At 35.8% G+C, this 27949-nt stretch overlaps 2 protein-coding genes across 2 annotated transcripts; one reads left to right on the plus strand and one right to left on the minus strand.

Moving 5' to 3' along the window:
• Positions 1-653: 653 nt before the first annotated feature.
• Positions 654-7314, minus strand: LOC139114355 (exosome complex component RRP4-like). Its single transcript, XM_070676036.1, has 8 exons — positions 7159-7314; positions 5777-5878; positions 4705-4750; positions 4239-4394; positions 3548-3616; positions 2955-3134; positions 2338-2466; positions 654-1735 (listed from the first exon to the last, which is right to left on the minus strand). The coding sequence occupies exons 1-8, from the start codon at positions 7269-7271 to the stop codon at positions 1655-1657; spliced, it is 876 nt and encodes a 291-aa protein (XP_070532137.1). The 5' UTR covers positions 7272-7314; the 3' UTR covers positions 654-1654.
• Positions 7315-7516: 202 nt separating this feature from the next.
• LOC139114354 (cyclic AMP-dependent transcription factor ATF-6 alpha-like) lies at positions 7517-27868 on the plus strand. The gene is made up of 13 exons (XM_070676035.1): positions 7517-7695; positions 10796-10863; positions 14632-14758; positions 15350-15763; positions 16394-16566; positions 19746-19823; positions 20324-20431; positions 21370-21476; positions 22161-22433; positions 23125-23218; positions 23864-24049; positions 24666-24750; positions 25733-27868. Exons 1-13 carry the CDS (start codon positions 7623-7625, stop codon positions 25948-25950), a joined length of 2004 nt encoding a protein of 667 aa, XP_070532136.1. The 5' UTR covers positions 7517-7622; the 3' UTR covers positions 25951-27868.
• Positions 27869-27949: the final 81 nt, after the last annotated feature.

Genomic DNA, 27949 nt, shown 5'->3' on the forward strand with positions numbered 1-27949 from the left:
ATAAGCTATTGAGAGAGTCAATTTTGCATTTTCATTCTAAGAAATGGCATGATTATAATTCTAGGAAATTTGTATGGATATGTTATAACTAAATGTATCTTTTTAAAGGTTTTGTCCACTAAGTTTGACCTAATGCCCAACATTACTGATTTGTATACACTATCATGATTATGGTACTTTATTTGTAGCTCAATAAGCATGTTTGTGGTGTCTGCAGAAACCTACCACTGTATTATTAAGTATATATTCATACATAACTTTATCAGAATCTGAGATACAAGTACAATTTCTTTGAATGCATTTCATCTGATGACTTGTGAAAACACATTCATACTTTGTATGAATGTGTTTTCACAAGTCCAGTAACTACACCACCACATGTTACCTGACTGCTTTTTTGGGTAGATTACAGTATTTTTTATTATTTCCGTGACCTCAATATGCTATGCAGCAAATATTGCAAACGATACAATGAGAAACCAACACATGTGAGAACCATCTGTGACCATTTCACAACCTGTTTGTGGTGTACTGCACAATGCTTTCCAACAGCACGGTTGGACCCCAACATGCTGGAAACGTGAGACGCGCTAATTGTGGCTGCTGTTAAAATCACACATGACTGAGAATAAATTAGACAAAACTTAAGAAACTACAGTGTTGAAAAGATACTTTATTCTTGCAAAAATCTAGACACCTCATGGTATCCAAACTTATATACGGATCTCTGACATGGTTTGAAATCTGAACTTTGACATTCATACTTAGTCATGGAATGTAGTACATGTACTTTCTATGAATGAGACTGTAGACTGAGAAGTGACATATCTACCAAGGCGTTAGAGCCAGAATAAAACATTCATGAAAATGGTAGTTTGATACTTGTGATGACATTGGCAGTGGAAGGCTGACAAAGAGAATGATCACAGGCATATTCACAAATAAATTCACAAATAAATTAACCTGTACACCCCTCAATTCCCTGTAAACAGGTCCAGACACTTGAGAGACGTGATCAAACTTCTTTTGATCAGTTTTAACCTTTTCACCCCCAGTTCCCTGTATACAGGTCCAACTTTACCATAGAAAACAATGGATTTTGGACAAACCATGGTGGTGAAAGGGTTAAAGGTGATGAATGTCCCTCAGGGACAGATATTTATTCAGACTATTATTCAGACTCTCAAACTTTTACAATGCTCTTTTGGTCTTACTTGTAGTAAACTCACTTTTAAGTTCATGGAGTAAATAAAGTTTTCACTGTACCAGCTTGTTTTTTGTGAAAACTGAATACTTCAATTTTGCCCGTAGAGTTAACACAGGGTTGGCAGCCATTTTGAATTTCTAGTGCTGGTAATCATTGGATGATGTCTTCCTCTGGTGGCAAATTTCATATGATGACCCCTAATTTTTACTCTTGATTTCGAATAAGAAAGGCTTTTAGGTAAGTTTGAGCAAAAATTTAATAAGTCTTTTAATTTAAAGGCCCAAACTAGCTTAAGAAGAAAATTGGATAATGCTCTCTGTCCATCATGATGCAGTTGTAACTTGTCACATGATTCTACAAAAGGAGACGATTTGTGATTGTGATGATATCAAATATTGACTGAGCTGTTGGCTGCCCAGGAAATTATTCTTCGAAACTTTTCCAGAACTATGACGCCTCCTGCTCTAATCTCTGTCTTGCTAAATCAACGACTTCTTCCATGATTTCTGGTTTCAAGAGTTCATTGATCTGTGAAATAATAAAAGAATAAATTCACAAAAAATGAAACGCATTTTGAAAACAACAGAAAGTCAGGGTAATTAGTCATAATGTATCATATGGACGATTTCTTCGAAAACCATATTTTCTATATGTATAAATCCTACAATATGATAGCGCTGCAATACCATTTTTTAAAGATATATTACACAATTCAATTTTTACTGGACACAGGCTCCGTGACTTGTCTGTGCCAGCCAGTATTGAGAATATAGCAAATCATACAAAAGAACACTGGACTGTTTTCTGTGTACCTGGAGGCATGTGGTTCAGGGATGAACCATAAGATTTTGGGAGGGGGTGGTCAGGATACTAACATGCACATTTATTTTGCATTTCAAAATTTGGCCACTTATTTTTTCAGATCTTGTGCAGTATGCATACTTTCTCCAAATTTACAAACTTTTCAAAGAAGCCGAATTTCATTTTAATGCTTTTTTGAAAAATCAATCAGCAGGCTGCAAAAATTTTAGTTTTAGCAATTTCCACACTGCAATTTTTTCCCTCCATTTTTAACCAGCCAGCTCCTAAGATCTAGTAGGTCATTCCCTTACTTAGATATGGTGAATTACCTGATATTTCATGGATGCTTCATATGTGTAGAGTATACTGGTGTCATAGAGCAGCATTTTGTTTTCAGCTAGTCCTACTAAACAGTTCCGAAGCCTTGCAATTACTTCTCTGTCTTGTAACTGAACAGGCTGTCATCAAGAAAAATAAAATGCACACAAATAAAAATCTATAAATGCTGGTATAATCAGTGTATAGATTGATAGCAGCTTGTCCTATGCAATTTGTCAAGGGTCAAAGGTCCTAGAATGTTATTTCAAAAGATGATGTTTTGTACCATTTACTTTCAGTGCAAAATGAAACGGAAATTGTGATCATCCCCTTATCTTGTACTAAATTTAACTTCACTGGCTCCAATGCCATTAAAGAGATTGGCTTCTATTTTCATACAACCTGATCCAGGCTTTTTGCCATAGAAACCATTCAAACAACAATTGAAAATTTTGCAGCATATAATACCATCTCTGAGTCATTTTCTATTGAATCTACCTTAAAACACATTTTCAAGATTTAAAAAAAAGTCATATTTTCTTAAAATACAAAATTTAGCTTAATACTGTCGTATGTCGGGACAAAACATAGTATCAGAACTAATTTTCACTGAAATGAGAAGCAATACCTCTAAATTTTGCACAAATCCACCAGCTGTCTCTGTGTCGTTATCTTGTACTGTTGGACTTATCCAGATGTAGCCATTGTTTCCCAGGATGATGGACGCTCCACATGTCAAATTGTGGAAGTGAGTTTTCCGTCTCTTGACCAGGGAGGGAGACACTTTCAGGACAACACCTTGTCCAAGCTTCGACGGAGGCAAAAAAGTTTTATATAATAAATTTCAAAAATTACATGTAATTCATTACATGTAGAGAATTTTGCAGATGTTACTAAGATGTGCCCCTGTCTGCAGATCAACAGTTTTCAAGAATCAGTAAGGATATTTCTAAACAAATTTAAGATTTTCTGTCTTGCACATGCAGATAACACTTTGTCCAATATTCTAAAATATGTAAAGAAAGTAATAATTCTTTGGTATATTCATGATTGTGAATTAATTGTAAATTGTAAACTACAATTTAATTTTGCTTTAGTTGCAAAATGTCATGTATTAATGGCTACTCTGTAGGTTGACGACTAGCCTGTTGTTTGAATTTGCATAGTCATATTGCTTTTACGTATTCATTAGTAAATGATTGACATAATGAGAGGCTGTACCTTTCCATATTTGAGACTCCTTGTGTGAAGTGAAAGTGCGCCATCAGAAAACACTGACTGCACCTCGGCCTATGGTGACTGTGTTTAAGGAAAATTCTGTTGAATGCAACTTCCCTGTGATACCAGATTCTACCCATAGTTGCTAATACTTTAAACCAAATAAAAAGGCAGTTACACGGGAATAAGCATTCTCTGTTTTTTTTTGTCTCAATTCTTCTTTGCTTTTATTTCAATTGATGTCGGTGGAAAGACACAGAAACCCGATAGTGGTGTGACTTTTGGAAATATGTGTCATAGTGATAAACTTTGACCTGATGACAAAGGAAGCAGAAAGGGATACTATTCCACTATGTAAAAGTTTTTTTCTACCCATATCCCCTCTATTTACATCCACTTGGATGTTTTACTGAGACGCATCTTGAAAAGAGCAACTCACTTTGGCTCAAGATTAAAGTGAAATATGTATGGAAGATTTGAAGTGCACTGTTACTCAATGCATGACTTCTTCAAAAGCATAGTTTCTCATCAGAGAAGCAAAAAGAAGCATGGCAGGAACTAAGTGTACAGATCAAATTTGATGAGTTTGCGATGTCATGGTGATGATGATGATGATGATGATGATGATGATGAATGATGATGAATGATGATAAAGAAACATTAAGGAAAATGAAAAACACAGTATAAAGGATACACTGATGAGATCCCCTTCTGAAAGATACTGTCTCATCATCAGCTCATCTTCAGCAGACCGCCGCCTCAACTCACCTCCCGGAAGATTGACGGATGACAACATCAGAATGGAATTCAAGCGAGAGTTGGTATCTACTCGCCATCTTTTCTGACCAACCTGGAAAAGAGAGTGCGTATTGGAGCTGAACCATTTTACTTTCCTCCAGAGGTAAGCATGATGAAATTATTAATGTACCATAATAATAACTTTTTTTAGATTGAGGAATTGATTGAAGAAGGAAGTGTTTTATGTACTAATACTGACGACCAAACACAACATGAGGGTGAAGATTTCAATTTCAGCAATGCTTGAGATCAACTATTAAACAAATGCAAATTCTAAATTGAGTCGAAAGTGAGATTTCATCTGCAGGTTCTAAATTCATCATTACATTGTAAATGAAAGTAAAACATTACACTATAGTTACCTCTGTTATTCTGCCTACAACAACATCACCAACTTCTCCGTTGTATCTGCAGAAGTTCATGAACACAAATAATATATTAAAGTTAACCCCATGATCACTGTTCTGATGGCCCTCACAAAGACAAATTAAACTAATTTTCATGCCTGGCTAAGGGTGCCCTTTTTGATGAATAAATACAAAAACAACCCTATACTAGGATAGTTTTTAACTGTACTGCTTTGTTTAGCACAAGGCCACTGTTCTCCAATCTTGCATAGATGTAAGACTGTAAAATTCAGCTGTGTTCAAGTGGTTCCTGCGTCCCGTGACCTCTGAGTGGTGTAGGGTCGGAGGTTCCGGAGCACCCACACATAGCTAAATTTTTCAGTCCATTTGTGATACAATGAATTTATATAGGCATCAGTCACCTGTAGTCAAAAGTGTAATACTCATATTCCTTTGTATTGCTTCTTACATCTTTCTGAGATTACAACTTGTCAAAACATTTCACTTGTAAAGTTGCAATAAATTTCAAATTCGTTGAGGTGACAAGGTTCTCCATCTTAAAAAATCATGTTACTCTTCCAATTCAATTCAGAATCTGGCTTTCCATACAATTGATGCTGCTCAATGTTTTTTCTGTTGTTAACCAAGGTAACATACAAAAGCAGACACAAATACACAAACTCACTTTCAGTTTTATCAATACATACGTTATTTGATGAAAATTTTGAGAATAATCAGGAATATTTCAGGGCTTCCAACAGCTTCAATTATCAGCAGCTTGTCTAGGTGCTTGAACACAGTTGACATTCAATAAAACTGTCTTCACAACAGCAATTGAATATGAACAAAGCAATCGATACCCTCTCCAACAGTGCTCATGATAAAAAAAGAACATACTTTTCTGAGTGGGTATGTGAATGTTGGGAAATGTAATATGTGCATGTGGTAAGTTTTTGGTCCACACTGTGTAAATCATATATTGCCAAATAGCAAGGGCAAGAAAGTGTGTGACCTTGGTGGTGTGTTTGACTTGTACAGAATCAGAGTCTGTGAAGGTCAGTTACCCAATCCTGAAGAATGAACTCACCTTGATTTCAGAGGCAAAACGCATATCAATTTATTAACTCTCTCAACAACACCGGCCACAGATGCATGAAGTTTATCATCCTCCATGTATGTTCCATGACCCCTGGAAATTGGATTTCATATTATAAATTGTCAGTGACTTTCAAATTACTCACTGGAACTGTTACTGGTTCCCAGAAGAAAATTTGACTGGGTTTTATCTTTTATGATGATGGTCAGTTAATTGATGATAGTAAGCAACATGGCATAAAGAAAGGCCTTAAAATTATACATGTGCAAGAACACTCAATGTATTTATTACATGCCTCATATATTGAAAGTTGTGCATCCCATAGGATTTGATGGTAACTTCTTGATGATGTAGCAGGCTACATAGTCATCTTTTGACTGAAAGTGAACCAGAATTGTTTTCAACTTGACATTTTCCGGATTTAAAAAATGATAAACTTTACATGTTTTACATAGGAATAAAATAGTTTTCATAAAAATTATGCATAAAATCAATAGACCTCATAACAGTGATTTAAATATATCAATGCACCTAGATGATGGACATCTTTCTATTTTTCTATGGAATTTGTCTAACATAGCATATGATCGTTATTTGCAAATGAACTCTTAATTTGGAGTGAAAATTATGTTGAAGAGGCATGTAAACAAATATTTTAGGCCAAGCAAGGGACTATGTACCCTCGAGGCAGGAGACCATTTGCCCTCCTGACTTGGGGTACATTGGTCACCAGCTTGCTCTCAGGCACATAGTCCCTTACTTGGGCTGGAATATCTACAGTGGCCCAGGTATTAGTAAATTCCCATTTCATTACATGATGTACTATAAATCACAGTCCCATAGAGGGACTGTGTATAAATTTACTGTTGCATTACATGATACATGTGAGAATGGAAATGAACATTCACTGTCTTTTGTTGTATTGATTTGTTATATAAAGCATAATTACAGTTCAGTTTGCATCAACAGAGTTTTTGGGTTTTTTATATCTTTACAGTTTACTTAATGATCAAAATTATTATTGATGATGATGATGATGATGATGATGATGATGATGATGATGGATGATTATGATGACTGATAACATACAGTAGAAATGATATGATGATGTTTTAACAGTGTTTTAGTTGAGGGCGGTACATTGGTAAATTTTTACCAGGATTCCCCAGTCATGTTACGGGGGTTTCCCAATCATTTACCTGTGTACTAGGAGCAGGAGTGGGGAGGAGGTACAAGCTTGTACAAGGACCCCCAAGTTCCCAACTACTACTGAGTCAGTGACTGTTAGAATTCACCATGAAATGAACTGAACGAAAATCATAATATCGTTCGATAGTAAACAACAACAAAAATGATGCAAGTTGACGATCTACCTCATGAATCCTGTCTCTGACGTTATAACATCACCAGGGCTGACAAGTCCTCTTGGTTCATTGGTAACGTCTCCACGTTTTCTTTTGCGAGGCAGACGAATATCAACCGCCATGTTGAAGAGCGCCCTCAGTGGTCGAATGACAAGAAGTGGTTCCAACCATTTTCAAACGTACGGGAGGATTGGTAAATTACCAAGCCTTTATGAAAATTGAGCCTGAGTAGATAAATTGTGAGATTAAAAGTGGGAAAATAATTAGTGACTGACACGTTAATGGTAGGAAAAATGGAGAATCTACACATTCAATAATAACGAAGCACCCGTAAAACAAATGGGTTCTTCCAAAGGCATTGTGGGATACATTCATTCAACGCGTCCTTTCCTTGCAAATGAACTCACACATCGCAGGTAACTGGTCGTAGACGATCTACTATTTGGCCACATTTGTGGTGTTTATCCACAGAAATGGCGCTTGACTTTGTATCAGAAGCAGACCAAAAGTTTCTTGCCGATAACTTTCTCTCGCTGGATGACTGGGGTAAGTAACAATAACAAATTTCCAGAAATTTCCGAAACCAGGAAATACACGTCGTGTTATCACTTAGCAAGATTGTGAAACCATATGCAACTGTGGAAGCTGTATAGTAGTCTTGCTATGTTGTTGAACACGAAAATAAATTTTGACATTATATACCATATTCAAATTCGAAATTTAGATGAAACGAAATAACGAGAATTTATATACATGTACAAATTATTAAATGTTGAAAAACTTTAGACTGGAATTCTGCGACGAAATTTTTGTTTGGTTAACATATGGGGAGTTCCCTTTGGCATTGTAAACAATGTGGGGCATGGTCGTTTGAAAATAAAATTCAGAATTACCGTTGACGTGTCACTTATCAGAAAGAAATTCGCCTTACTTCGACACCCACAATTGAACATATTATTCAGCTCGCCCAGTTCACTAGAATTGTTCACATAGGGCGTCGATATCGGGTACAAGTGTCTGATTTTTTTACCTGTATGTAAAATATAAAATGGGGTGGGGCCCTCGGAGGTGTTCACTCTTGGCGTAGACACAGATCTTGCAGAAGTTCGATCTACAATTCTCACGAACCTAACAGTGTAAGACCTCCTTTGGTACCTTGTGCATTTCCCTACATCGGTCAGGTGCAGAACTGTTTTGACGCACGTGTAAGTTATGTAACAAGAGTTGTTCAACGGAGATCTATACATAAATGAAACAGGAACTCAATGGTTTGCTGCTATTGCTCTCAGCTGCATAGAGTCCTTAAATGAAATGTAACAGTATGTGACCATGGAGGTAGCAGAATTCTACCTCCATGATGTGACACAAATGTGTTACGATATCAAAGTGAGACTTAAAACTTTGCCTACTGTTTTAATATAGTCATAGGCTCATCGTCAGAAATTTACCAAAGTACCAGTATTATTCTGTTCACGGAAAAAGAGAACCATAAAAACATATTTCTAATTTCATTATCATTCTCTTGTCCAATGAAGCATAAAAAGGGAGAAACTTCTTGTCTCAGCAGGAAGATAATTAAGAGATTAATAAATTTGCAGATAAGTTACAGTTTCATGAAAGTGTAACCAAATAAACATTACAGTATGACACAAAACAGTGTCTGAGCAGGCAGTCAAATGAGAAATCATTTTTGAGGAAAATGCAATTACATTATTATATATTATTACAGAAATGACTCGTTGAATTCAATTTCACAAATTTCAAATACTAATTAAAAATTCATAGATTTTTTTCTCATAACCAACCCTGTCCTCAGGGGATTTCCCTTCCCAGCCTGTTTATTTTTAGAATTTGTTTATATAAGTTATATCAACAGTTACTCAAATTTAATAATTATTATATCAATAACAACAACATGAATAATTATATGATCAATAATATTTGAAAGGCAAATCAATGAGGTAATTATCTTCATGAATATGCCAGAAATATAAACATAGTTTTAAACGGTGCCCCCTTCTCTCTGAGTTGATTTTTACCATACTCATTATTACCAAGATAAAACACAGTATAAACCATGAAAGCTTAAAAAACATGCTTAAAAATACCTACATGTACCTAATAAACTCACATTTTTCCAAACCACACAGTGATGAACAGCTGTTCATTTAATGTTTTGGATGTTCCTCATAAACACAGCAAATAAGATAGCTTCAATGTGTCACCAGCAGATTAATGCCTATATCTACATTTGCTTATAAAATTACATCACAAGTGGTTCATAAGACCAATTGTACATCATGCAGGCTCTTCCTACTACAGTTGATTTGTGGAACATCTCAATATGATGTAACTGACAAAAGTATTCAGTTGCAATAAGAGAAAACATATTGAAAGGCTGTTTCAGTTATTGTGGACATGCGTGTTGAAAACTAGACTTTCTCCTGAAACATTTTTCAGTAATTGGGTTTTGTTTTCTGAGAAACAAAGGACTGATTATTTATCTGAAACTGATGGTATATGGGTCCTGCATTAACATGATCTTTTTGTCTCTTTGCTCTTTGACACCGGGTTTTCAAATACAGACAATAATAGATCAAGATCATAGGGGAGTACTGAAGGTGACCATATTTATAGAAAGCAGTTTCATTTCTCCTTCAGTAAGGGTAGTGTGCCCCTTTCTGAATAATATGAGTTTTGCTTCAGGAGAGACTGAGCATAGTGCATTGTGGCTTTGGTTCTTTGTGAATGCATGATGCAAAATCAAGTGTGAACATGTTTTGTGTAACAAGAAAGTGTAAAAGCAACCAAGCAACTAGTGTTGAAAAAACACCTAAGTTTCCTTCCAATGTGCTCAACTTCATGGAAGCAACATGTACATGAAAGGAACAGTATTGTTGAAGTCGGAATGATACTTTTCACTTTGTTTATAGATGTGAAAAGATGACTTGTGGGCTGCTTTAAAAGAAAGGTTCTTATTGATTTGCCAACAAAAGAATGCTCTTTTCTGACAGCATGGCACAGAATTACTAAAAAGAGATATTAAGAGGAATAAATGGGTGGCCATTGAATATATCTGAACTGCCATTTGTAAAATGAAAAAAATCAATGAAGTAAAGTAAGAGAGACCATGGAGGTAGGAAGGAAAATTAGCTCCATGGAGAGACAAGAGTTCAAATGTTGAATTTTCCCTTGAAAATCTGTGGAAATGTGTTGGCAAATTTTTCACAAGTACCATTAACAAAAAGTAGACCTGTGCAATATATTTATCGTGGTAGATTGATGGTAGATTTAATTTCCAAATAGAACAGATGGAAGAAAATATAAAATTACTAGAAAATAGTAGAAAGTGTTGAGAGACTTTCGAGAGTATGATTCTATGAAACTAGCTTAAACATAATGCAAAATAGTTCATTCCATTTTGACAACTGAGGGATAATATTTAGCCAATATATTTCTGCCAAGCAGAGGTAAACATCCTGAATTGGATGCTTAGCAAGATGTAAATCTGCAATGACCATCTTCTCAGATCTGTATAATCACTAATGTTAATGTGGCTTTATTCTATAATACAGGTGGGAATACAGGTTGCATATTCATTGTTTCTACTCTAAAAGCTATTGTACTCTGCTCTCTTTGATTGTAGGAGCCGATCTAAAAGAGTTTGAACCTTTCACAGATGACAAATTTATTCAAGAAATTCCAGATCTACAGGTGAGTGTTCAGTCCGTTAGCTATTTTTAAGTTTGCCAGTTTCAAGTTGTGAGGTTCACATCAAACAGGTCTCGACATATATCAGCTGCCCTTACATTAAAGGGGCAGTAGCTGTAACTTTGCATCATTTTCTTCCATATTTTTGATTTTAATTCAATTACAATTTCTTGCTCTTCTCTCCAAAGCATTCAGCTTGTCAACTCAGCCTGTACATGTGTAGACTGTATTATTATTGTTGACAAGTGAATTGTGATAAGCTAAACAGTAGGTATTTTAATATGCTTTTGGGGGTAGAACAAGAAATTGCTGTTCACATCCAAACCAAAAATATTGAAAAAAATAAAGACACTGTGTTGACAAGCTAAACAGTATTTTAATATGCTTTTGGGAGTAGAACAAGAAACTGCTGTTCACATCGAAACCAAAAATATTGAAACAAAAATCCAAAGTTACAGCTACTGGCCCTTTAATACTTGTGACCTATCTCACCATGGTTCTTCAATGTCTGATTCTTCAGGATCCAGTCTGTGATGTACAAAAAAATAAAATTTGGTGAATGTTGAAGTTTCTGTGTATGGTTTGTATTGAATCCAAAACAGGAAGACATGATACATGATACCTGAAATTGCAAAGTGGGAAACGAGGGACTGAAATGAAGCATGGATAATATGCTGTAGTACAACACGTGTTACCTGTAATATCAAGGCATTGAATAAAAATGTCTAAAAATATCAAAAACCAGTAATACATGTATGGACTGGAATACAATAAAAGTGATATATTCATGCTAATAAAAGAAGAGATACCAGTAATAACTCACCATCTGGATGAAAGGAAAAGTGCTCTAAATTTTTTTTGAAAGCATATTAAAAATATATTACAATCGTTTCATATTAATGAAATATGAACACACCACGATGCACAACACTGACGATTTTATTCCATGTGTGCCAGTCTGTCTTTTTAAAATTTAATAGTATACTAAGTGTCAGGGCCACTAAACTATCTTGATAGCTTGGTTAATACTGGTGCACAGTGTGTGGTTAATACTGGTGCACAGCGTGTGATAGTGAGCTTGCATAGTATTGTCAAAGATGGAAAAAATTGGTGATAAGGTATATAGGTTCACGTGTTACAGGGTTTAATAAGGAGATGTCTTTCAGTTCACATGAAAAAAGTTGTGAACAGGATAAATGCTGGCAATAATATCCAGTTAATATTAACCTTTATGATTACCTTTTATAATCCATGCCAGCTGTTGGGGATACCTAACAAGTGTAACAGCTTGTATTTTTTTCACTCACTCTCGTTCAGAATATTATTTTTTTGAAGTATATTGTACTCGACTCCTTTATTGATGGTACAGGGCAGTGCTTGGGAGATAAAAGCTGTTCAGAAATTAATTGTTACTGATGTCTGTACCCCACACATCCACTTTCATGTTATCATAGAAACTGTAAAGACGCTAATGATGATTTTGCCCATTACTAGTAAATTAATATTGTGTTGAAGACGCTGCCATGTCTCATTATTATGTTGTCCTGGAATAAGAGGTTTACAGATCCAGTCTTTGTCATCTTATAAACATTACATTGCTGGTAAATGTTCATGTACATGTATGTGAATGGTGTAACATGAAACTGCTGAAATATAGACTGGGAGAAAATGCTTTGTCTGAATTCAAGCATTGCATTTTCCAAAATGAACTTTACATTGTTTTAGAGTTCAGGATCAAATGAACTGGAAGTGGACATGTTGAGGTGCAGCTGGTGCATGTGTGAAATTTGTGGAATAATAGCTTTGTCAATGTACAGAGGTGTTGATCAGCAAAAGTAATTGCTTCATTTTTTATGCTATTTCACTTCTGACTAATTAATGTATTCAGTTTTGGATGACTGAAGGTACCGTCCTTTGTGTTGATGAAATATTACTGGTATAGTTTAAGTCATTTCTGGTTGGCCATTTTCTATATGCTGAACAGTTAGTTAGGTTACACAAGTACAGGCAGTTCTCGCCATGTGCTTATGTGTGAATTTTCAGTACAATATGTTCATTTTGTCTATACGCGTTTTGCTATGAAGTCTTGGCAGCTGTATATGGGATAAAACATTACAATAAAGTTTCGGAAGAAAAAATGCAGATTATTTGAAAAAAAAACAATTCATGATCATCCCATTTCTCTAAATCAAAGATTTTACCCTAAATACAGAAAAATGGCTGTTGCAGCAGTATATATGTACATCACAGATGTACCAGTAGAGCTGGAGCACTAGGCAAATTTACAGCTTTTTTATCTGAATCGGTTATAATGTGGAGTCACCAGCTGCACTTACTGAATCCCCTTTTGAAATAAAGACAAATTTTATGTCTGTTTTTTGCCAGTTGTGTGGCAAAAATAATTTCAAAATTTTGTTCAAAACAAGACTGCATGTTTAGTGTAATTTTGATATCGCAACTATCAACAACAATTTTTTCGAATGCATGAACAAATGAAGGATAGATGTTGTGTTTGGAAATGAGAGAATGGTTCATTCTATTGCTTGCTTCTTATTTTAGTTATTGAATCCTCTTTGGCAACATTGAATCTTGTGAAACACCTGTTACCGGTACTGACTGAAACGAATTCAGAAATTCACATGCAAACAGTCTTGCGTTTATGATCTCAAGTGCAATATGGTGTTCTGCAAATAGACATAAGTGTTATAAAGTCAGATTTGCATTGAATGAATGGTGTATCATATTGAGTGGAACTTGTAGTGGGGTAGTTTATGAACCACCGTTTTATCAAATATTGCTCTCAATCACAGATACATCCAAGATTTTGGCTGTGAATTGAGACCTTTGAGAAAGTAGCTGAAATGTTGAACATATGGAGATAAATAATATAATATAATATGATTGTTATTATTGTTATGCTAATGAGTCTACTGCTCATCAGTAATGTGCTAATCCATTTATTCATCACATGTAATGAAATAAGCATGTGATGAAATATCGCTTGCAGCAGTCAATGCTATTGAGTAAGAGATCAGCATTGCTTTTAACAAAGATCTCAGAACAAACAAAGGGCAACCATATGGCCTTTCACTCTACATGGAAAACAATGGGGCAATTTGTGAATGGCAGGTTTTCAATCGACCAATACTTCCTGGTTTTATGTTTATGATAAAGCCCGAGTACGAGGGCTCTTCTGGTATATAAAGTCCAACCCACCGATAAAATGTCGAGGCCGCAGGCCGAGACATTTTATCGTAGGGTTGGACTTTATATACCAGAAGAGCCCGAGTACGAGGGTTTTATCCGACTTAAAAACTATCGCCTCTAACTGATATATTTTCGTTTTCAATGTGTTTACGTCAACCGTCCCCTTTGTCAATGTAACATGTTTAGGATATGGATTGAAACTTTTATTTGTAAAATAGCCTTCCAATGTAATGGAACATCCTATAAAATAAATGCCCTTGGGCACATTAGTTTAAATGCCCTAGGGCACATTAGTTTGTGTTTGTACCACAGCAGATTTTGTGTTGCAGCTGGTTTCCGCTGTGTTACCAAATTTGAATATTAAAACGTACCACATGTCTACAGAATATGACATGTTCACTTTTGATTGGACAGTACTTTACTATGGCGCTGTCATTCGTTTCTGGAATTTGGTGACCAAGGCTTTAGGTGTAGATAAAACACCCTGAATTGAGCACTCTGATTGGTCAATCAACAGTAGATAGTTTTTATTGTTATGATAATTGTATGTGTATTTCCCTGCAGTTTCAGAGTGTTGAAGGTGTTGAAGATGCAGGCAGCCCCTTCACATGTGACAGCAGCGATGCTTTCAGCACAGATCTGACTGGTGAACCGTGGGAATCTCCCCTACATACAGATGATTTGTTAGATGGTGAGTCAGCATTCATGTAGTAGTGATAACTCAGTGAAATTTATATGTAAGGAGCAAGCATTGTACACTGTTGTATTTACATGTCCAGTGCTAATGAGCACTGTGTTTATTGACCTTTTTTCTGCCAGATAGTATCACTTCCCCTCTGCCAAGTCAAAAAAAAAAATGTTACTGAGCCAAAACTGTACCTAATATCACCTACATGGTTTGGTATGTTATATATTATTGTTGTTTTCAGGGCCTTCAAATTTTCAATTTTTGTTAAAATGCAATATATACAATGTACGGACATAACAAACTTGACCTGATGGTGACATAAATGCATACGCAAACACACACACACAGACGGACACAGACAGACAGACAGACAGACAGACACATATACACATACATTTATACACACACGAACATATACATACTGTACATATATTATTAGTGCTGCAATGTGTTATCTATTTGAAATTAGCTCCAATGTTTCTTCAACCTGTATCTAGTTTTACAAATGTTGATGTCTGTGGTGACACCTCAGCGGATGTGTAGAATCTTTTTCAAACCACTGTGACAATAAATCCTTTGTCTTTTTCCGTTTAGGTATAATTGTGAAAAGTGAACCACGTTCTCCGTCTAGTTCTTCATGCTCTGATCTCTCATCGGAATCAATACCACAACTTCTGAATAGCATTGGTTCGTCAGAGCAGTTTGAATTCAGCCTTGATTCTCCTCCTCTGACGCCGCCCAGGGAAGACCCGCTAGCGTCCCCGCAGTCACCACCAGTTCACCAAGTGCCAACGACGGCAGCAGTACCCAGTGCAATACCAGCAGTAGTTACCACCATACTTCCTGTGCAGCAGAACAAAGTGGCTATCCTGCCAAAGCCGATCAGTACACACCCTGCCATATTGCCGAAGCTTGAACCCACATCTACTTCAGTCACCACACAACCAAGCACAGCGACAGTTAAACAGACATTACCAGCACAAACTATTACACTCAAACAAATTCCAGGTGAGACATTCCAATCCATGCTTAGAAAACTTTTTAATTACTCCTGTTGTAATTCCTTGATGGTCACTTTGTAGGTTTCATACTAGGCATGTAAGTCATGTGTCCTCCAACCCTTTGAGTGCCAAAGTCAATTTTTGTCACCTTTATAAAATATAACCCAGACAATATTTTTGAGGTCCAAACTTTTTTTAGGATTTTCCCCAAAATTTTGACCCAAAACTGGAGTCTGAAAAGTGCTGTCCATTTGTCCATTTTCAAAAGAATTACAGAAAAATTAATAAAAATTTGAAAAAATGTTGCACCAAAATTTTGGTCAGAGAGATTACAGCACTCAAAGATTTTGAGGTACAACTAGCTTTGGATTCAGATTCATTCAGGAAGTGTCAAATTTTTGAAATGATGAATTTATTCAGACATACATACAGGATGGTTTTTATATTTTCATCGAAATCACATCACAATAAAATCATTTTGATATGACAATATTCCATCATTAGTCTTCAATGTAGTTCATAATCTTTGTCTCAGTATAGCCAAACTTTTGTTCTCATTCTTCACCTGCCACAAAAATTCCCAAGCTCAACCAGATCTTTCAGCCTTCATGGATTTGTCTGGGTTTGTTTATTCCAGTTACAGTGTCTACACAACCAGTGGTGGTAAATCAGACCAAGAATATCAACGTAATATCTTCTACAGTGAACGGTGTCAGCTACCAGCCCCCTGTGAAACAAAGTAAAATAGTCACGCCTGGTTCTAATGGTGTTAGTATACCAGTCACGACAGCTCCTCCGAAGGATGGCGATGTAAGTTGTCACATTTTCCTTAGGGATGGACCATTAGACCTTGGGAGGGGGGGGGGTGGTCACAATGAAATTGTGAAAATTTTTTTTTACTATTGTAAATTTCTGAAATTTTTTTTTTCCAATTGAGATTAGCTGTGAAACTTTTTTTTTCAGAATAAATTTTCAGATTTATAATTTTTTTTAGTTCGTCGCTGTCTGAAGATAAAGAGGGCAAAGATGTGGATGTGGCCACGCAAGCGGTCACGGGGGGGCAGCGTTTCCGTTACAATTTCAAAACTTGCGTACTATTTTACGCAACTGATTTTGTCTTTGCGTAAAATGTATTCAAAATGCGTACGGTAGGAATCAGTATCTGAAGTGAGCTTGGCAGTCTTTTCTGTAGAACTTGGGGGGTTTCTGTAATGCGCATGCTCTATTAACAACAACAACAACTGGGGGGCTTCAAGGTGTAGCTGAACGTTTGCCATGCTTTGATGCATGTCCCGTATATGATCGTTGAGCAGCCCAATAAGTTCATGTTCAAGAAAATACCTTCTGACTACGAAATTATGTTTCCAAAGGGCCAACAAAAAGCAGATACTGTTCAAAGTCCAGCGGGACCTCTCAAGAATGCAACGCGACAGAGTCTAAATGGTCACCCGTAAACACTTTCAGCACTTTCCAAATAACATGCGACGTAATGACTATTAACTGTATTGAGTTACCAACAGCGTAGACTCGATCGATTCTCGAATTTTTTGCATCTTTAGTGCCATTGTCTGTACAGAACTGATTGACATGACGTTTTGTGATGATGAAATACAATGTTGCATAAAGTGCTGCGGTCTGCTAAAGTCTAAAATGTTGCAATACCATGATAAATGTCACTTGCAAGCAGGTGCATATGTTCTATTTTTGTCCTGCATTGAACCACGTTCAGGCAACGTAGCGCGGGCCAAGAACGTCGTGTCGTTGGGCGCATATCTCAATGCGTATTTGTTTACGCAGTCATGATTTTTTTTGCGTATTTCCGAACAATTTTGCGTAAAATACGCAGGATTTTGCGTTAACGGAAACACTGGGGGGGGGGGGGGTGAGGAGAGGGGTGTCCCCCTGCTGCCGTGGAGCTTTTGAAAAATAGAGATTAAAATGGTGTTATTTGGTGGCACCTGGGGAGTATTTTTGCGAGGGGAGGTCAGGAGGGGGTGTCCCCCCTCCTGCTGTTGGAGCTTTTGAAAATAGAGATAAAAATGGTGTTATTTGGTGGCACTTTGGGAGCATTTTTTTCGGATTACACATCTTCCTCTGAAACATGGTCTTCTTGCTCCTCAGTAGCTTCCTATAGTTTTGAAAATTGACTATTTTGGTTTCCTGGCTTCCCTTTCTACAGCGTGGTGAAATGCCTACATTCACCCCACCAAACATCATGCATATCTCATGATTTACAATTGATTTTGACAAGCTGAGAAGCTAAAATAAGCTAAATAATATAGTTAAATTTGCATATTTGTGTTTTTAGAGCAATTGTTGCCCTTTTTTGATCAAAACATATATTTCTCTGTAGCAGCATGTCCAAATTGATTGGATGTGTATAGATGTGTTGAAATGTCAATATTTGTCTTTTTAGGGCAATTTATGCCATTCATGGTCAAAAAATCTGTATTCTCTGAAAGGGCTTGTCCAATTTCTTTGAAATTTGCTACACAAAAACGATTATTCATGCAGATTTATTCAGTATTTGCTATCGAGAAACTTTCAAAGTTCAACCCTTTTGTGTGTTTTTTTGTTGGGATTTGTTGGATAGATGGCATTCTACGTAGTGTATTGTTGAATGTTAAAACATGTGTTGCTGTTGTTTTTTGAGGCTGTTTTTTGAGAAAATGCCTTTTTAAAAGCAAAATAATACATAATGACTTGATATGTTGTTTTATCATTATTGACGTGTTTCTACTTGTTCACCCATTCTTGCATTCATCATTGCAATAAAATGCTGTGAAAAAAATGAAACTGATGTGGCCTGCATCTGTTTACCTTGATCTTAAAAGGCAAATACAACTTTCTGTCTTGACAACCATACCATAGTTTCAATGTTTTACCTAGTGTACCTGCTTGGTTTGTACGCAGGAAACAAGTAGAAAACAGGCTCTATAATTTCATAATTTTCAAGTGATCAGAATACAAAAGTCCTGAAAAGATTAGATAATCACAACTTCCAGTATAAGGGATACACTCTCTAAATGTATAAATTAAAATTAAAAATGTGCCTGGAGGATGTACTAAAAAATACAGAAAGTTGCTTTCTGTCGGTAAAATCTAAAAAAAATTCAAAATTTTAAAGACTTTTGCAGATTTTTTTTTTACGCCTTTGTCTTCTTATTTATTTTTTTTTTATTTTGCAAACTAGTTTGAAGATTTTTTTTTTCCTAACTTTCTGCTCTGAAATTTTTTTTTTTCTGTTTTTGACCACCCCCCTCCCAAGATCTAATGGTCCGTCCCTTATGACCAAATTTAAACTGTACTGTTATATCATGAGGAAGTACATGTCAAAATGTGTCGTTTTCAGCATGGATATATAGTTGACTGATTTTAAAATTGTGTGGTTTATAAACCATAGCTTACATGATGACTAATTTTAAACGCTTTAGGGCATGACAACTCCATGATTATGTTATTAATTATTATGTTATTAATTATGTTACACCATAGACCGTACCCCTCTATGGTTACACATCACTATCACAATCTTATTGATTTCAAATGATGTCACACACAAGAACCTATCTCTGTCCACATTTTTCAAAATTTTCAGACATTTATTACTATGACAAAATATGAAAATGGTTTCTTTTATTATTTATGTTTTTCACTGAAAACATTGAAACTCACCTGTCGGGGGATCCAAATGTGATCTGCAACATTTTGAGACCAGCTCAAGGGAGATACAATTTGTCTCAAATTCTGTCAACAGAAGCCACTGCCAGACTTATTTTGATGCTTCCCTTGCCACAATGTACAGCCTACATCCATGATCAATTGCTATCAAACATTGTGATGTATGGCTGTTATTACAGTATCAGTCTGTTAATGTAGCTCGTACATTTTTCAGGTTTTCACATCTCAGTAGTGTGAGGTCTGTGATTGAGTTAGCTTAGCAATATCTGGTCCTGTTATTCATTTTCTGTGTATCTCTGTCAATGCAGATGAAGGCGTGGAAGAGGCAACAGAGAATGATCAAAAACAGGGAATCAGCATGTCTATCAAGAAAGAAAAAGAAAGAGGTAAGAAAAATATGCACGTATTGTGTGGTCAATGGCTCTGCAGATAAATGCATTGTTGAAATAGATTTTGTGAATGCACAAATTTCTATAAAGTTTACCCAAATCTTGTTGAACTTTAAGCCTTGTAGACTACTAGAAAACTAAAAAGAAATGGTTGACATCAGCGGCACTGTACATAGAACATAAAAATCTTTCATACAAACCGCCATTTTACGTTCAAATGTCATCTCTGTGAACAGTTAGCTCGGTTTTACACAGTTTGATGACAGTATAGTCACCTCTGCGACTTCTTTTTAATGATGTGGTCACTGTGGAATTTGACTCAACTTTATTCTGAATTAGAACACCTATGCATTACTCGTATAGCACGAACTGAACCCAGGCCCTCGATTAATATTGAAGACACCATGATGTGCCCTAGGTTAAGATATACAAATGAAGCCAAAAACACTGCATTCAAAACTTACATTTTTCTTATGACCATCTTTTTTCTGTGACAGTACTTGCAAGGTTTGGAAGGCACGCTACACGAATACTCGGCCGAAAATGAAAAACTTAAATCAGAAAATGAATTACTTAGGAGGAAAATCATTGCCCTACAGGAGGAGGTAAGTAAGAAGTAGTTAAAATATAACTGTATCTTGGTGAAAATCCTTAAAAACAAAGCTCTTGCTTGTACTATACAGCTAGGCAAGCATGTGCTATTGATATCTACAATAATAGTACATGTAATTTGTTTTAATGACAGTGAAAGATGTACAAGTCATTTTTCTGGACAGTTGTTGATGTGTTCATTTGTTCACCAGTAAAAACACCTTATGTAGAATTCTACCAAAGAAAATACCCTTATTCTTAAACAAAATTCAAGCCAAGTATAATAGTGCAATTTGATGTTTGCCAAAGTTTTTCATATTTTATTGAAAATACACCATGAAAGGTGAACAATGACTGAAGAGAACAAAAGACTCTACCTATCTCTGTCATGATGTCGTAAGAAGATCTCTCATAATTATATATTTTGGTCAATTTTCATTTAATCCGTTGCCACAGTCAATTTTTGTCACCTTTATAATATATACTACAGTCATTTTTTTCTGATTTTTGCCAAAATTTTGATAAAAAACTGTAGCTGATGAAATGTGATATCCATTTGGTCCAAAATTATAAAAAACTTACAGAGAAGTTCACAAAAATTGGTAAAATATTGCATTAAAATTTTGGTGGGGAAAATTACAACATAGAGAAAGAAAAAACGAGGTCATCATCCTACCACTTAAACGACTTCAGAAATTACAAAAGCATATGTGTCAGGTCCAGTGTCACTATGTCAGGAACAATCTACACAGTAAATATTTGCCAAAGTTTACACAATTTCATCTGTATGATACTGATAAATACCTTCATTGCTATGGAAGCTCTACTTTGTAAATTATAGCCTATGCCATTCCATCACTTCTGTTCACTATGCATTCAGTAGTAATAGTACCAGTAATTTATCAAATCTGTGCGGCATGCAATATGACCTGTGTCTCCCATAACATTGCAGAATAAAAAACTTCGAAGTGGACAGTCGATACTTCCCAACCCCAAGAAGAGGACAGCTTGTCTACTAGCAGTTGTGTTTTTCTTTGCCGTTAATATTGCCCCACTAAGGTATGTATTCCAGATTTGAAGCAAATGTGAACATTTGACTCGGTGTTTATTTACAGTGACCATTCTTTTGTAACCTATTTGTGTCACAATTTTGTAAACAGTAGTGGGGAGTTTCCAGATCATGTCAAAATCTGATACAAACAACAAGTTGTGTGTCAGCCATTGATGTAGCATGTACCAGTTTACTCCCTTTCAAAGTCAGATGTTAAGATGTCCGTTTGCACCATTGTGCGGATCTTTCTTTGTACATTTTCTACATCAGGGCAATATATTTAACCCTTTCCCAGCCTTGGTTTGGGCAAAACCCATTCATATCAATGGTGGTTGTGGACCTGTGTACAGGAACTGGGGTAGAGCAGGTTACTATGAGAGTGTAAATTGCCAGGTCATTTCTTCCATGAAACATTTGTCCCATTGTCATAAAAGGATTAGTAGCCCAAGATGAAATTACCAGTAAATCAGTGTTGAGTTCACTTCAGATGTTTGTCTGTCATCAGTCTAGCTACATATAAGTCCAGCTTGTTTTCTGATGAAAATAAACAAGTCAGATTAAGACAAAAGTATGACATCAGACTCTTTCATGGGTCTCTAAGATAGATATTTAGCACAACCCTTCCAGAGAGAAGAATTAAACTTTTTTTCATCTTGTCAAAAACTAATGATACATTTCTGTGTGTTTTGCAGTTTAATAAATTCTAATTATGGAAGTCAATCAGACTACCTGTCGTCATCATATAATGGCAGAGCCCTGCTCTCTTTTGATGAGGAGGTCCACAAAATCGATGACAACATCACAAATATTGATGATGTCATCAGGCACACCTTGCAATCTACCCGGAATGTCTCCAGTCACTTTGATGCTGATTCCAAAGATCTGATGGTCTTGAAGGAGGTTCCTGCACAGCTGAGTAGGAAGTTTCCGTCTTGTGCACTCTTCAACACAACTGATACAGTCAGGTAAAGAAATTTATCAGTTCTAAGTTAATTAAGTGACTTCCTTGAAGAAAGTGGCGCCCAAGCCCCTTTCATTGATCAAAGAACATGTATATACACTGAAGACATTCACTTTGACAAAACAAAGTTATATTTGTTCTGTCCAATGTAAGTAGGTTAGTTGACCTCTATTGGTAGGTTAAAAATATAAATTAACATGCAATGTTTTCTGTTTCTGATTTATACATTGTAATGTTGCTTGGATTAAGGTGCATGTAGTTTCTCATTGCATGCTTTCAGTTTAGAAGTAATTTGTGTTTAGGTACAGTTTTGGGTTGGCTATGTATATAAAGAAGAAGCCATTCTCTGAAGTTGTTAGTAGCAACATGTAGAAAACGTGTGTAACCTCCTGTGCAGGAAAAATTGGTTCAAACACCAATATTCTGACAGTTACACAGACCATGGTACCATGGTTTGTTATGCAAGTCTCCGCAAAAGAACAAAATTGATGTTTAACAGATTAGACGGAATACCAGAATGTGAACAGGCATTTAAATATTGCCAAATTGTTATCAACTTTGCCTGGAACTCCTATTAATCACCCGACTGTTCACTGGCTTCCACGCTAGTTGATGAGTTCACAGGCTGGGTTCATGGCCATGAGGCAGTTGCCTGGAAGTTGTCCTTAATCACAGGAGTATTCGTTTGTACACAGGTTAGTTGATGAGTTGACAGGCTGGGTGCATGGCCATGAGGCAGAACTGCAGGAAAAGAAAAAACAAGAGAAACAGAAAGATCTCAGAGATAAGGTAAGCAATTGTTGATTCTCTGCCAAGTCATGAGAACATGTAATATTCAAGAAAGTTTCTTTCAGAAGATGTGGCACGAGATGAAAGGTGCTTGCCATGTATTGCTCTCTCTGGTTTGTACAAATTTATGAGTATGTGGCATTCCATGAAGTAGTGCTTAAATAGCAGTGCTTACAGGTGTATACATTCTCACAGGTAGTTTCATGTTGCCGATCTGTTTCTCTAGTCTATCTCACCAACACTATGTACATTTCTTTTAATGTCAGTTTATAACACATCTTTTACAATTTGTGTGACATTTTATTGCAACATGTCTGACGCAGTATTCAAATGAAATAAACTTTTTCATGGATGCTAGGAATAGACAGCATTTTAAGAAAATTATTCACCCTAGGAAAGTCTAATTGACTTGAATCACTGATGTTGCTTCAGATTTCATTTACTTAATACAAGTGTATGTGAGCCATACTTACAAATATACCTTTGTATTATTCAAAGTTACTGCATCACCCTTGTACATGACTGCAATCAAATCCATTCTCAGCAACTGTAATATTGATGACACTGTAATATTGATGACACTGTAATATTGGCTTTCAACACACATTCTACATATTTCTCTATTCGGATTTTTCTTTCCTCCAGTTGTTCAAGAAGAAACAGAAAACTATGAAATCCAAACTCAGGGTGAACAGTCCACAGTTACCTGATGTCAACGCTGATGAGACTTCACTCCAGGTGTACGACCATCTGTTTGAAAAGTCCTACACCAGCTTTATTGAAGCACTCAACCGCAGAAATGATACTTTCTATGTAGTCTCCTTCAGAAAGGTTAGTACCGACTCAAAGAAACTGACTTGCTTTTGTTGGTGCAGTCCGCTTGTGATGCATTAGAGAAACAGCAGATGTTAATATAAGCTCTGAATTTACACTGTTATTGTGGTTGATCATGTCAGAATTCACTTTCAACCTATAGGAGATTTTTAGGTTTAGGCCACCACTCTGTTTTCGGAGCTATCTATTCATATGTTAATATCTATACAAAAGAAGATATTTTCACAACAAAAGAATATTCGCTTTGTGAAATGTTATGTAAATTGATCGGCCCAATTGATTTTTCCCCATAGAGTTAGTACAACGTACATTGGCTATTTTGAATCTTATATATAAATTTAAATCTGTTTCATTTTATCCCAAACTATGCACAGTGACCCCGATTTCTGTTCTTGATTTTGAGAGAGAACATGTGAAAGTTTCTCTGAAACTCGTATCAAAAGTTTAAAAAGTCTGTTTGAGGCACAAACGAGATATTATAAAGATATTAGCAAATCGAAACAATAACAGCAATGTGTTCAGGAATTTTATGTTATTGTCAAAAGAATTGTGAAGATACATATATTTTTGAGCTGAGTTGAAATATGTGTATCTATATGATTTTGTTATGCAGGATCACCTACTATTGCCAGCGACGGCACACAATTCAACACAGAGACCCAAGATGTCCCTGGTAATGCCGGCTATAGGAATGAATGGTGAGACCCAATTCTTGCTGCTGTAGCTCTTCCTGATCCGTGTTACATTTTCTGTATTGCATTATTGAGAGTACCAGCAAAAAATACCAACCCATATGTTTCATGCATATATCAAAGGGGCAGTAACTATAACTCCTGAAAATTATTAAAACCTATTTTTGTTTTGAATGTCAATAACATTTTCTCGTTGTAATCCCATAAGCATGTTGGGATACACAGTATTCAGCATGTCAACTCAGCCTGTACAGTGTAGACTGCATTGCTGTTGTTGACAAATGAATTCTGGTCTGGACTAGAATTCAAATATTAACAGTAACAGGGCATTTTACATGCATTGACGCTGTATTCACAAGATAAATAGTTTGTGTTTTAATATGCATAGGGAGTAGAACTTGCTTGACATTCAAAACAAAAATAGCAGTGTTTTCTCCAGGTTTCTCAGTCACCCTCTGCCTGAAAATTTTGGGGGATTCGGTTCTCAAGAAGGGGGACAATAAAAGATTATGCAAATTACGTGATGCAAATGAAGATTTTTCAAGGTATTGGCAAATTAAGATAAAGGTGAAGACCAAATATCAAATTAAAAATAGTCTCCTGTTTCCTGTTTGTATCTATGTAGGAAAATTTTTAATGTATAACAATCCAACACTTACCATTTACAATTCATTCATATAAGTTCACCTACAGTTTTGCAATCTTGAGGCAATCTCTGTGATTGTTATATCATTGGCACTGATCATGATATGGAATGCCACCATCAACAGTCTGTGCTTTGCCCCTTTTTTGTGTTGGTGAAATGGCGTGCAATGTAATGATTTTCAGAGGGATTTTGATTAGATAGGGGGATTCACTTGACTGCGCATTCGGGCAAAAACACTGAAATAGTGACAATAATCATAACCATGTTTAAGATTCATATATGATTTTTTATGTTCATATATGGTAGCCAGAAACAATTCTTTTCATTGCTCTTATCTTTCAGAGACGATGTTGAAAACACCAGATCATCATTTCTCAATGATGCAGATCGACTGTGAGGTAGTGAACACCAGGGTAGTCCATGTCAAACACACAGACCCTTATGCTTCAGAGGATCTTAAAGATATTGTAACCAGTGTTGGAAATCAAAATGAAACTGTAAACACCTTGAAAGAAGAAACATCATCAAAGTCTCAGAGACACAAGGGAAAGTTGCCATAAAAAAGGAAAAAAAAATTAATTGGTATATTTAGATTTATAAAATTCTGACGTTATCTGCTTTGCCTGAGGAACGTCTGCATTTCAATATGTTCCTTTTGGCAGCTATGCGATGGAGAATCACCTTTGACCCAGTCAGCGAGTTGCTCCTTGATGCTGTTTGACCTTGACCTAACCAGCTGGCTGGCAGGCTGAAATGCACACCATTTGAAAGGGGCAGTTTTGAGATGTGCATCATACAAAGTACAGCACTTCATATAGTTCAGCATAAACTTAATGAACATGAAGACGCTATTTCAAAGATTTCAGCTTAATTTCAAGGCGTCTTGCTTGACAAAGTGTGAAAGAATCGCGCTCACACCTTTTCACCTTACTCCGATGAAATCTCTACATCAGGTCAAAGGTCACCAGGGGGTCAGGGTTCAAAAAGTCAATGCCAAGTGTTTCATGTCAATCCATAATCAAAGAGTGCTGGACACTAAACAGTCTCTGCTACTGAATACCGTTAACATTGGCATTACTACTAAAAAAATATTGATGAAAATTGCAGTATTTTTTGTGAATATCTGTATATTTTGTTATGAAGTTACTCGGAAGGTAGCAAACAAGGAGCATGAGAATATAATTCAGAGCATGCAAAGACTCAAAGAGAGAATGCAATTCAGTTGAAATTTTAATATATTGTGCTCTGTCTCTGTGTCGAAATCTCATCTTTGTACCATGGTATGAAGAGCTTGTTGTGTTTCATAGAATGATGCATGAGTGTGTGTATAAATATGGTAAGCAGTATGTGATCTTAGTTTCATTGCATTTTATATAAAGTCTAATTGGTGATTATGTTCTCACCAGTGTCAGTTTGTAAGAATAAATAAGGCAATGATTATGAATTAAGCAAATGTAATTGATATTCTCCGATTCTTCAATCAGCAATAACAAATGATAGGTGCTTCACTACAAGCATCTTTTTACTTTTGGAGAGGAAATTTCATTCAAAAGAATCGTTATCTATTTTGCCTTGACATAAAATGGAAACTAGTGCCATATTAGTCAATGATGATGTTTTTCTCTCTTATGTTTAACACTTCTACATGCATTGATGTAACCCAGTTGTTTTTTAGAATGTTGGTTGATCCCATGAATGTGAAAATATAAATGATAAGGTTACTTTGAAAGGCTGTTGTGATCATTTTGTTTACTCTTGCACGTCATGTATTGTGTTACATGTTCTTTTAACAAGTCATTTCATTACTGCACAATATCCATTCTTCTGCTGCTTTAGCCAATCTAATTGTCTCCATACCAAAACCCTGCTTTTGTTGTCAAAAATCTGTTAATATGTTAGGTCTTGTAGATTGACTATGCGCAGTCAAACTTAACTGCTGATTTAATAACATTCTCTGGAATACTTCTGAACATGAGACCTACCACTTTTTGGTGAATTCACTCTTTTTCATTTCAGAAATGTGCTTTTTCTCTTTTTGGTGTCAGATTTGGGGCAATATTTGTACATAAAAATGTAGACATACAAAATATGTAAAAATATGAAAAGCTTGAAAAAGTCACAAGAAAAAAATAAATATATGAGACTTTGTAAAGTTAAAACTGAATTGTTCTGTCAAACCTTTGAAGAAGTATACAAAATGTATACAAACACTTGTTTAAAATATTTTTAGAGAGTATAATGTTTTGAAAACAAGAATTTTATTTGGTTTATTTCACATTCTTTTTAGACAGTGCTTGTACTGTTACACTTTCCTTTGTCTCGGAAGGAATTGTACTTTTGTAACCAAAAGTAAACCTATAATTTTCTGAATAAACATTTTTGTCCCTTGTGAAAAGTTTTAATATTGTGTTGTTGTAAATTGTTGATCATCCTCAAAGGGAAGAAATTAAATATCGTAAAGAGGAGAGTAACCAATTACGACTGTCTATTTGTTGTCAATCATATTATTTCCGAGTCTTTCTGCATGTGAGTTAGATTTCAGTATTCTGGAAAATCAAG

The sequence above is a fragment of the Ptychodera flava genome, chromosome 16 (genome assembly GCF_041260155.1).
Source record: "Ptychodera flava strain L36383 chromosome 16, AS_Pfla_20210202, whole genome shotgun sequence".
Lineage (NCBI taxonomy): Eukaryota > Metazoa > Hemichordata > Enteropneusta > Ptychoderidae > Ptychodera > Ptychodera flava.